Raw genomic sequence first — 12,571 nt, 5'->3', positions numbered from 1 at the left:
AGGGCTCATCTAAACAGAATACACATTTAAACCTTGAGAAAAAGCCACCATTTCAGGAAACTAGCCTGCGCTAGGCGGTTCTTGCAATGGCTTAGGTACGTAGGGGACCCTGGTTCTTTACTGCCTAGTCTAGGGTTGTTTAGGCAATTCCTGTTATCCTGTGCTCACCAGCACTTTGTGCCAGGACTTTACTGGAAAGAGCCTCGTCCAAGGGGCCGGAAGTGAGTAAGGCTCAAATACTGAAGGTGGCTTATTTGCTGACTTGGAAGAGGTGCCCTCCAGTGCTTTTATAGGAGGAAACCATGTCAGTTCCACTTCGCTCTATCACCTCCTTCACAGTGGACTGGAAAGTGAAATCGGCAAAACATGGGCAATCCTGGGATTGTCCTGCAATGGGAAATCAACCAAGTGACGTGAACATATGCAAAGGAGACTTGGTTCACTGGGGGACATGCCGACTTCATAATCAGAGCCAAGTGCGACACTTTTACATATATACAAATCAGAATTATTGAAGGTTAGACATTTAACAGCTAGTAAGCAAGCTAGCCAGGCACATGGTAGGCTCCTTTAAGTGGGGGTTATCGAGGTGCCCTTAACTGAATGTTAATGTTAACAAATAATTGAGAGGTAAAAAGACTACCAGCTTCTGACTGTAGGTCATGGGTTTCAGAAAAAAAACATCAAACGAGCAAAGCTCTGCCTTTCAGGAGGGTTATCTAGTTCCCATCTTGAGGCTCATTTATCCACTCCTCCAGCCAGAAAGCTGAATTATGTGGAAGAACAATGATTTTTAAGTTTGCTGTGAAGTGTTTCACTGTCTCAGTGGCCACTAAGGGAAAGGGGTTCAGAAATAGAATACATCCACCTTTCCTAATGAACCCCAGGCTGGACAAACCTATAGCCCTGGGCTGATGGATGAGTCTGACAAGATAGCTGCATCTTACATGTCTGATGGTGATGGTGCTTCATAAAATTGTAATTCTTAGGAAAATTGAAGTTCACATTTAACACCCAGTGGGTAGTGAACAGCCCAAACGAACTCTGGCTAACGAGCTATTAAAGTTGTGTAACATCAACCTGAAAGGAACTGTCCCAACAGGCTACATAAAGAAACATTTACCCCTTTCTGTACTTTTTTCCCCCTTCTTGGTACTGCAGACATCAATCCATCTACATTTAGATTTGCCTCCCTTGGGTAGTATCTGAGTATGCGATGTCACTAACTAATCAAGTTGTAACACATCCTCCACTTTAAAAGTCCTCCCTGTTCTTGTTCTCATCCCAAAACTGCAGTTCCTTTCCCCTCAGACCCATTAAAAATAAAACTTGTAAGTCTTCATTAAATGAAATCCTGAAAGTCTTCATTTTTTGCAACAGAATCCCATTCTTACAATAGCCAGAAAGGGTTTATAGCAAAATATAACAAAAAAGGCAGAAAAAACAAATTTGTGTTTATGGGACCAAGTGAAACCATGAAACCAGTTGTGTTATAAAGCAGTAATGATAAAGATTACCAAATTAATACACAAACACAATTATACAGTCCTCTGAAGCCCCCAAACTCCCAAGAATCCATCAAGTAAAAGGCTCCTACTTTTCAGCACCCAAACAGCTAACACAGGTGAAGCAGGCCAGATGTCAAGCAAATCTGTCAGCCCAACAAGACATTCAGGTACTCCACTGTCATTTAAACTCTACATTTTAGATCCAGCATTGGTTGAAATATAAGGGCCTGTCATGGAGGTCAGAGAGCACAGACTAAAGTCTTAAAATATCAGTACATCTCTGGAGAGACAACCTCGATTGCAGAGCATTCCGTAAAAGTTTTGAAATTAAATGTAAAGACACATTACAAGCTACTGTCCTCTCTGCCCCAATTCATGCAGTTAAGTTCCCCTTGTAAGCAGAGTATGGCATACCTTTGGAAGAGGATGTCCCAAGAGAAACGACCTAAACAGCCACTATTTGCTCTTTTCTTTTTAGATGTCCTTGTACCAAAGGCGCTTTGAGCCATTCACCTGGCACTTCCCAAAATATACTTGCCTAAGGGCCAGCCCAAGAACTCTTGCAGCTGGAAACAAAGCACACTACTTTGTAGCCATCTTCCAGTACACTAAGTTTGCCCCTTGTGCCTTCTCACAGCCTAGCACTCCTTCAGACTTATGGGCACAGCAGAAGCTAAAGGGTTGTCTCAATAACTCGGAAGAAATTACCTTTAGGGGCTCCTATTTTTTGACCACATTCCCCAAAATAAACATTGTAGTTTGATTAAATAACCTAACAGTGCCATGACCTCACCAGCACATTAAAAACCAGTTTTGGTAAGCTGTCACTGTGTGAAACAAAAATCACAGGTTTACTTCATGAGTATTACTTCAAGTGACTTTTTTTTCTGTAGTGAAAAGTCCCTTAAATGCTGAGACTTCAAAATCAAAATACAGAATCCCCTCACGAATCTACTACATTCCAAGTTAACAGTAACTTGTCCATGACTTCCAAACGTACCTTTCCACGTAGATGTACCTATGATCTGAAGCGCAGCTCTCCCCATTTCCCAGTCACTACGAACGGAAATAACAAGACCAAAAAACAAAAACAAAGCAAAAAAAACTAGCTTATCATCTAAATCCAAAAGCAAGTAGTAACATTTCTCTGTAAAACAAGGAGAATGACCCCAGCCAAAAAAATCTTTATGTTCCTTTATTGGAGCAAGATTCCTGACCAGTATACAGTGATGTATTTGCTACAGAGACCTGTGCAGAAATTACATACTATCCATCTAGACAGGTTTTCGTTACACTTTGCCTATTGATGGAATAGTTCCATTTATAAAGTTTTTATACATCAAAAAGCTTTGAATTTGACCAGGCGGTCCATTAATTCATCTCTGAAAAAGCTAAGTGGCATTTAATGTTAGCTACTGTATTTTACAGCATTAAAAAGCTTATGCATTAGGTAGCTTCTCAAAATGTGATTTATGCACAATGGCATTTAGCAGACAGAGCAGAGTCCATCATCTCCCCCAGATTCACACAGACAGGTCTCATTTGAGAGCTATATGCTAAAAGAGCTGGTACTTTGAGACAAAAGTACTCCTAACCTGAGTTTCTTACCACCAATACGGACTTCTTACTCTGAAAGCCTGTCTTCTCGACCACATTTTACAGTGCCAGTGAAGACATGCCAACAATCGCCCTGTGTATTAACTCGGCAGTAGAGCACCAGGTCTGTCTGATGGTGGTGGCAGGCACTATTATATCCAGGTAAATAAAAGCCCATATTTTGAAATGCCAATTTGAGATACAAATCAAGGGTACAACATATTCAGAACTGAGTTTTCAGCAATCTGATATCCCAAATGATGTGAAAAATTTCAGAAACTGATGTCAAACTGTACCCATGATGGGTTCCCAGCTATGGAGACATTAATACATTGATTCAAATCCCTTTACTCAATCAACATAGCCCTGAGGTCACCCTGCAAAGTGCATATCAAAAAATACGAAGTTAAGGTGACAAAGTTTGACAGTAACATTATACAAGTCAAACTTGGGAAGTCATATTAAGTATATCTGTTCTGAGAGAAGAGCATCAAATCCTTTGTGTACACATTTAGTTTTATTGTAACAAAGCAACTTGTACACTTTTAACGTTTAAAACTGAGCATCATCTTTCCTTTCCAGTGAAACAAAAAGAAAAATTTAAAAATAAACAGGAACAAAATTACAATAGAGAATGTCAATTGCAAATAAGATCCTACAGGTTCTGCTGATTCTCCCATCGAGTGGCAGGGCTCAAGTCATCATTAGGAGAGAATTTTATTTTAAAAGTGTCATCTTAAACTGCAAGGATGTCCGTTAAACATCACAATTAAACATGCCAAAGGAGAAGCCATGTTGTCAAAATGCCCACTTAACCCACCCAAACATCTCAAACCCACCCTTTGCTGACCTTCTATAACCCCATTTTTTTAAGTTTTTTTTTCTTTTTTTAAACAAGAGAAAGTAGACAGATACATGTTGGTAAATGCTAACTGTCCATATTCACATAGAGACACAGTGTAATCTCTGAGCCCAATATACAGAGAAAGGAGGAAAAAAGCTAGAATTCTATGCACTACTACACAGGGGCCTAGCACCCTCCAGCTTCCAGCAGAGCTAAGGGAGCAGAAGGTTTTTCTTTTTTCCCACAGAGCATGGTGGTGTTGATTCCATAAAGTTTTTGTTGAGACAGGAAGGGATAAAAATGAATCTGGAACAGAAAGGGGTAGAGATTCTTTTCCCACTGAATTCTGCTCAAGGTTATTTCCCTCCAAAATAAGTTGTGAGCCATGGTATAAAGGAGAAAAGAGACCTCAAAAACAGGGCAACTGAGCACAAGAGGAGAAGGAGAAAAAAAAAAAAAAGAAAGACTGCAACTTGCTCCCAGGGACTGGAGAAAATTAAAAAAGGAAGGTTGGAATCCATCAGTGTTCCATTAGTCATCTTCTCCTTCATCTTCCTGTAAGAAAAAAAAAGCAGGCAGTTAATCTTTAGGGTTAATTCTAAGGTCAGTCCCCAGTATTCATAATTCTAAGGTCAGTCCCCAATATTCATACGGACCATGACGGACTGCACAGAACATGACATGCCAAGGGAAATTAATTTTATGAATCTCCACCGTGGTCCCTTGGTATGTGCGAGGGATGGTTCAGAACCCCCTCCACATACAAAAATCCTCGGGGGGGTGGGGGGGAGGAACTTCCTTGGCAGTCCAGTGGTTAAGACTCCATGCCCACTGTAGGGAGTACAGGTTTGATCCCCGGTGGGGGAACTAAGATCCCGCATGCCGCTCAGCATGGCCAATGAACAGATAAAGATATATAAATTTTTAAAAATTAAAAAAAATGCTCAGGATGCTCAAGTCCCTTAAATAAAATAGCACAGTACTTGCATGCAACCTACCCACTTCCTCCCATATACTTTTAAAATTGTCTCAGATTACTTATAATAACCAATACAATGTAAATAGTTGTGAATACAATGTAAATAGTTGCCAGCACTTGGAAAATTCAAATTCTGCTTTTTGGAACTTTCTGGAATTAAAAGAAAAAAATCTGCTGTTGGTTGAATCTGAAAAATGGGAACCCACAGATACGAAGGTCGAACTATACATCAGTCTTCATCAATTCCCTTTTTTTTTTTTTTTTACCCCGGGCCACGCAGCTTATGGGATTTTAGTTCCCCTACCAAGGACAGGACCTGGGACCCAGCAGGGAAAGCGCCCGAGTCCTAACCACTGGACCACCAGGGAGTTCCCCAATCTGTATCCCAATCTGATTCTTGACTGTAAGACCCAGTGATGTTTCAGACAAATTAACTTTTCAGAAGTAACCAAATCAGACATCTTTCAGACCAAGTAATACAAACCAAAACCCACTCTATCCCAATATGATCGTAAGAATTTTATAGTTTGTCCAAAACATGCGTATTTTTGTTATTTGGGAGATTTCTCAGAATTTGAGCAGCTGCACTGTCCACAGCACTTTCATTAAGTACTGGCTAGGGAATGACATAATTGAACAGTTTTAAGAGCTAACCACAAAAGCAGAACTAATTGCATCATTAATACAATGAGCTTATCAAAATTTTCTTCAACCTTGGACGAAACAGCCTATCTTTTCTACAAGTCTTCCCACAATTTGTTGAGTCAGTTCCACTATACAATATAAATAATCTCCAAAGTAACATGGTGAATTCTTTGAAGATTTTCTTTTTGGATTTAACCAAATCTTTTTACCTCTCCTTCCTCCCCCTCATCATCATCTTCATCTTCTTCACCTTCATCCTCATCCCCTTCTTCATCAATATCTTCCAATCCTTCTTCCTCTTCATCATCATCATCATCTTCTTCTCCTTCCCCTTCCTCATCATCCATGTCCGGAACCTAGGGAAAAAAACACACACAAAAACCAAGAGTTACCTTAAGAACTCATTTTCAAACAAATGAAACAAGTGCAACCTTGAATAAAAGAACACTCTCAACTCACCAAGTAGTACTGTAATGGATTTGGCCAAATATCATCTTTGATGACCTCTCCTAACTCATCTGCACCTGCATCAGAATGATCAGTAAACCAGGTGAAGAAGCTTTCTGGTTCCTCATGCTGTCTCTTCCTGCTGGCTTTATTCTGCGTTTGACTTGAACGTTTTGTCAAATCCTAAATGAAGATGGAAGAACTTTTGACATAGGCTCACTACACCTTAAATCCCTATAATTTAAATAAGGTTTTAACCCAAAAGCAGAACAAAAAATGGACATTCCATTATCTACACTATTATTCTTATCTAAAAAAAGTTACAAAAAGTACAGCTAATAAAGAGAAAGAGAAGCCCAAGAATTTTAGGTCTACAAAGAACGCCATCAAATTTGTATGTCAAGCTTTTCTTGAAAGTTACCATCTAGACTTGGCTTTCTTTTTTTATTTTAAACAAAATTAGTTCCACTTAAACAACCACTATCTTAACACAATATAATTTAAAATATATTTACTACTTAAACATAAAAAGAGGGCTTCCCTGGTGGCGCAGTGGTTAAGAATCCACCTGCCAATGCAGGGGACACGGGTTCGAGCCCTGGGCCGGGAAGATCCCACAGGCTGCGGAGCAACTAAGCCCATGCGCCACAACTACTGAGCCCGCGCTCTGCAACAAGAGAAGCCACCACAATGAGAAGCCCGCGCACCGCAACGAAGAGTAGCCCCCACTAGTCGCAACCAGAGAAAGCCCGCGCACAGCAACGAAGACCCAACGCAGACAGAAATAGGTTTTGGGAAACCGTAAGTCACCAATGTAGAAACCAAAATGATTTAGTCCATCTCAACAAAAACTTGCTCTACAATTTATAAGACCACAAGCTATCGTATTTGGCTTTAACAAAATAGACATTTTTATATTTTAAGGAACTGCATTTAACATGTCACAAAAACACCAAATATTTAATTAATAGTTCAACTAGATCAAACTATAGAAAATATCAATGCCCAACAATCCCTCAGATACCTTTCCGGATTTCCATTTGATTTCAGTGGACTTTGAAGATGGATCACCACTCTCATTCAGATGAAATTCTTTGGAGAGAACTTTATTTTCAAAGTAGGGGTTTTCATCAAAATACTACAATAAACAGAGAATTAGAAATCAATACAAAACAGCCCTTCTAACCAATACTCAAGTTAATTTCCATAGTGACAAACAAGTTATTGATACTTACAAAATCTATTCTGTAACCTGATTTAATATCTTCAAATTCTGTCACTTCGACTCTTGTCAAATAATGCAGCGCCTCTTCATCCTCCTCCCCAAGCAATGCAGACACTAGATCAGCAAATAGGCCAAACGATTATTAAACAAACATTAACAAACAACTCAAGCAATCCCTTTTAAAATTTCCCAAATTTGGTTTCATAAATCCATTATAAACTGAAAACCAAATGGCTCAGTGTCAAAGCTGTCACTTTCTTTTATCAAGTAATTAAACAGAATCCCAAGCTAGAATAGGATCTCTTCTAAATAGAAAGCATGAATTGCAAGCCTCTCCCTGTTTCAACCTCTGCATGTAATCAACATGGTGGACCAAGTCCTCAACCAAGGTCCCTCCCCTCTTTAACAAGTGGACATCCCACACCCTTTAATAATGCTTTGCCGCAACATACCTTGTGGATGGTTAACAAATGTTGTGACCCAAAAATTTGGGATTTTGGCGATCAATTCCGACCTCTTCTGAAAAAATGGTTGGCGGAGTTTGTTATATTTCTGTTCTACTTTCAAAATCTCCTCACTGGCTTGTTCGTTAAGTCTGAAGCAAATGAAAAGACACGTTGACAAGGACGATACTTAACAAATACAAAAATTGCTGAGATTACAGAATATTTACTCGTTAGCTTTAGAACAATGCAAAGTACGTATTTATAATAACCAAATCACCTAGATTTTTGTAGCCAGAGAGACCCAAGTCAAAATTGAGATGGCAATTTGATCAGCTTTACCAATAGGCACTAGATAATTGACAGTTCTTCAAGTGCCCAAACAGCATTTTGGTAACATTGTATATCTATCTACTCCAGTTACCAGGCCAACTTCAATTGTTTCCCTCAGGCAGATCAAGAAGAAGAAAAAAAAAAAGCTGCGAATCAAGTAACAGAGTTATAAGGCAAGTCAGAGCAACACTGATGCCATAATACTAAACTATCACAAGTCCACACAATGCAACTCAGACAACTTGTAGCCTATGAAAGCAAACCCTGTCTTTACAAGGTCAATGTACTTTAATCAGAAACTTTTTGGTGACAGTAAAATGTTTCACAGAAAAGTAACACTGAATCCTCATATTGATACTTCCAACTAAGTTATAATCATCTCCACTTGGCCAGTAGATACAGATGTATTTGGCCATAGTTTCAATGATTACCAAACCATAAGATGCATGTCAGAAAACCTCAAAGCAAATTGAGAAAAACTTTACCTGTCTATTTCATTTTGTACTTCATCAATATGTTCAATTGCTTCTTGCTGTTCTTTTTCTGCAAAAAAAAGGTGCATGAGACTCAATACTAATTTGAAAATAAATTTAACTGGTTTTCCTTCCTGATGTTAACAGTCTGTGATGTGAGTTATATCAATAAAGCTGTTTAAAAAAAAAACTTGCCTCCTACTACAAGGCATGCTTTCCACGTGTTCATGTGTATAGTTGACATATTACTTTTCAATTAAAAGACTATTCACAAACCATGCTGTTAGACTCGTCAAAATGTTTGACTGTAACGCTTTTACGAGTTCCATTACAAGACCAATTAAAGTTTCTACAATGAGATAAGTAATAAACGCTATTCAAAAATCCTTAAGTTCTCTTAAAAAAAAAAAATCACATTATATGCCCGCAATAGAGTAGCACCAGCTATTAACTAAAATACGGAAACTAACCCATGACAATAACAAAAATTAGGACACCACCTATCTCCATGGTGGAATCACCTTTTACACGAAATTGAAAATATTGCTCAGTATCGATTACTCTTAAGACATCAGACACGCCTACAAAGACAGGGAAGGCCCTGGGAACTACCTCACCACCGTAAACACTCGACTTTACCTTCTAAGAATATGAACCCCCGGATTCGAATCCGACCTTTCTCGCCCCTCCAACCCAATTTCAGGCGGGATGATCTCAGAGGCGGCCCCACACGACTTTGGAGCACACTTACAGGGAGCAAGCATGCACTCAGAAACGATGGGCCAAAGAACGGAAAGCAGGAAAAGGGGGTGTGCTACGGGAAAGGTACCCTTTTGTCCGGTAAAGACCGCAAAACCTACAAAGCTAAGGGGCGTGAAGGGGCCGGATCGCGCGGTTCATTTCCGGCAACCAGCCCGGGTGGTGCAGCCCCCCTGCCGAGAAAACCTTTACGGAAAAGGCCAGTAGGTTTGCTCCGAGCCATTGTAAAGACCCTCCGACACCCCGATCGCCGCGCCAGGTTTCTCAGCGCCCTGCCGCGACGAGGTGGCCACCCCACGTGGGGGCTGCCCGGGGCCAGCCAGAGCATCCTCCGAGCAGCCCGGGCCGCGGCGCGGCCGCGTGCTTCCCCGCGCCCCCACCCCGCCCCAGCTCGAGGCAAAGGGCCGCGCCGGGGCCGGCCTCCGGGTGGGAGTGCGGGGGCGCCGCCCGCGGGCCGGGCGCGAAGGGGGAGCCGCGCGGAGGCCCGGGCGCGGGGCCGCGTCCGGCCGCACCATGTGGCGGCGACGGCGGCTGATGGGAGCGAGGCATCATGGCGGAGCACAATAAAGAGAGGCTTCTCGGGAGGGAGGGAGGGGGAGGAGAGCGAGGGAGGGGGGAGAGGAAGGGGGGGGTCTCCTCCGCCCGCGCCGAGCAGGCCGCAGCGCCCCCGCCTCGCAGCGCCGTCCGCCGCCGCGGCGCCACCCGGCCCCGGCCCCGCGCGCACAAAAAAGGGCGCCGAGGCGCGCGCCGGCCCGTCCGCCCGGCGCCCCGCGCCCCCCGCGCGCCCCGGGCCCCGCCGGCGGCCTGCGGCCGGGCAGGAGGCGAAGATGGCGGCGCGGGCCGGCCCCTGCCTCGCCTGCTCCTCACCTGAGGTCTCGTCGGCCCCGTCGTGGTTGGAGTTGAGCTCCTTTTTACTGACTTTGGCCGCCGGCGCCGACATGGTGCTGCTCCGCGGTCGGGGGGGGAGCGGGGAGGGGGAGAGAAGGGAAGGCGAAGGGGGCGGGCAGCGGCTTCCCCTCACGCCACACGCGCGGGCGCTCGCTCGGTCCGGCCGCCTCCTCCCGGCGCTCGCTCGCTCGCTTTCCCTCCCCCTGGCTCGCGCGCGCTGCCCTCGCGGCCTGACGACGACGGAGGGGCTGGGGCTGCGTGCCGGGCCCCGGCCCGGGCTCCTGCTTACGGAGGGGAGGCGGCGGCGGGCGGGCAGGCAGCTCTGCTCCCTCACTCACGCTCCGCGCTCCAGCTCGCTGCTCGATCTCCCCGAGCCGCCTCCTCCTCCACCTCCTCCTCGCGGCGAGGGGCGGGCGGCAGGGCGCAGGCGCGCCAGGCCCCGCGCGCACGCCCCGCCTCCGGCCAGAGAGGCTCGCGCCGCCTCACCATTGGCTGGGGCGCCAGGACCAGGAGGCGGAGCCGCGGCGAGGAGACACAGGACCTGGCGAAGAGGCGGGAGGAAGGAACGCCGCGACGTACGGGGACTGCCCCCCGCGCCGCGCTCCCCTCCCCCGCTTTCCCCTTCTCCAGCCCGACCCGGGACTTTTGCGCGCTACGGGCGCGCGGCGGCCCGAGGGGCGGGGCCTCGCCAGGCTGCGCGCAGGCTCCCAGGCGGGTGCGTCACGTGGTGGCGGAGCGGTTTCCCCTGTCGGCCGGGTGGCGTGGGGGAGAGGGGTGTCTGCAGCCCCCTGACGGCGCAGGCCTCGTAGTAGCCTGGCTTCAGGACACTGGAGCCCAGAAATATATCCACTCTGGGTTCTGCACTCTGGGACACTACTGGGGCGCCCCTCCTCGTGAGGGAAGGAAGGCGGCACCTCCATCCTATTTCCCAGAGAGGGAAGCTGCCTTCGGAGTCAGGCTTGTTTGCAAAGCCCGAAGCTGCCCAGTCCACTCACAGGGAGGGCCTTTTCCTGGCTCTTAGTCCAAGCTCTGCCCAGCAGGCTGTGTGCACTTGGGCAAGTCATTTTCCCTCTATTGGCATATTTGTTATGAAATTACAAAATTCAAGAAAGGCTGACAAACGGAACGTTGTGTCAGTGGTGATGTTTAAGCAGGGCCACGCTAAAGTGGAAGTCCTCTGAAGGCAAGGAGGTGCCACGTTCATCCGCGGGTGCTTTTGACCCAATTCAGTGCCTAATTCAAGGAGCTTGCAAAAATCCGTACAGAGTGCTAAGCGCCAGTCCCAGCAACTGCGCCTGCATCGCACAACTGCGAAGATGGAGTCGGCTGTGTTAATTTCATTTCGCTATGTCAGAGAGGACCAACAAGGCCTGCTTTAGAGGCCAAGTCTTGAAACAGGAAGGCCAAGGCATTTCTGTTTAAACTGTGCTTTCCAGGTAATGCAAATGTACCACTCACTGCTCTACTCTTTCCTGCAGGGCCCCAAGACATGGACACAAAAAGTCTGAAATCTCTCCTTGGGTGTTTATAACCAAAACCAGGGGTTGGATTATTTGCCTTCCAGGACTCACATTTTACTATCAGCTCTTAAAGTTCAAGCAGTGTCTTTCATGTTCAAGATAATCCATTGGTGGGTGATCGATAAATGTTAAGCGGCTGACAGTCCATGGGAAGAGAATACAAATGTCTTCTTGGGGCTTTCCCCAAAACCCAGAAATTAATCTTTCTCCTCCAAACCTTATTATTCTCAATTGAGTCCAGCTCAATCCATACCCATCCCAATTGGACAGGATTTTTAAGGGAAGAATTATTAGCACCAATGAGAAGCTGGGAAATGTTTGACAGCCAGCTCCCAGAAGAGAAAAAAACACACCAAAAACCTTGATTTGTAGCATTTGCTGATTTCAGTGGTGTATAAATACTCCCACCATGGCAAATTTCCTGCTACCACTTTGATGTCACTGAACAGAGATGGAAAGAAATACCAGGCTCCAACTTCCCTGGTGGCACAGTGGTTAAGGATCCGCCTGCCAATGCAGGGGACACGGGTTCGAGCCCTGGTCCGGGAAGATCCCACATGCTATGGAGCAACTAGGCCTGTGTGCCACAACTACTGAGCCTGTGTGCCACAACTACTGAAGCCCGTGTGCCTAGAACCCGTGCTCCGCAACAAGAGAAGCCACCGCAATGAGAAGCCCGTGCACTGCAACAAAGAGTAGCTCCCACTCGCCGCAACTAGAGAAAAGCCTGTGCGCAGCAACGAAGATCCAGTGCAGCCAAAAATAAACAAATAAAATTTTTAAAAAATTAAAACAAACAAACAAAAATAGCAGGCTCCAGTGCACTGCTGAAGCATGTAGCATGGGCCACAGGCTGTGATAAATACACGCATTTCCTTCTCTTTCAGTCCTCACAAAATACGAGACGGGTA

The 12,571-nt window shown here is 45.2% G+C and overlaps 1 protein-coding gene across 1 annotated transcript; it reads right to left on the bottom strand.

Moving 5' to 3' along the window:
• Positions 1-3,804: 3,804 nt before the first annotated feature.
• On the bottom strand, positions 3,805-10,574 carry SET (SET nuclear proto-oncogene). The gene is made up of 8 exons (XM_082403083.1): positions 10,120-10,574; positions 8,506-8,563; positions 7,697-7,839; positions 7,255-7,358; positions 7,044-7,157; positions 6,032-6,202; positions 5,782-5,928; positions 3,805-4,503 (listed from the first exon to the last, which is right to left on the bottom strand). Exons 1-8 carry the CDS (start codon positions 10,190-10,192, stop codon positions 4,480-4,482), a joined length of 834 nt encoding a protein of 277 aa, XP_082259209.1. The 5' UTR covers positions 10,193-10,574; the 3' UTR covers positions 3,805-4,479.
• Positions 10,575-12,571: the final 1,997 nt, after the last annotated feature.

The sequence above is a fragment of the Balaenoptera borealis genome (genome assembly GCF_965194805.1).
Source record: "Balaenoptera borealis genome assembly, chromosome: 8".
NCBI classification, from domain to species: domain Eukaryota; kingdom Metazoa; phylum Chordata; class Mammalia; order Artiodactyla; family Balaenopteridae; genus Balaenoptera; species Balaenoptera borealis.
Note: the sequence above shows the minus strand (reverse complement) of the source record. Positions and strands in the feature narration are given on the sequence as shown.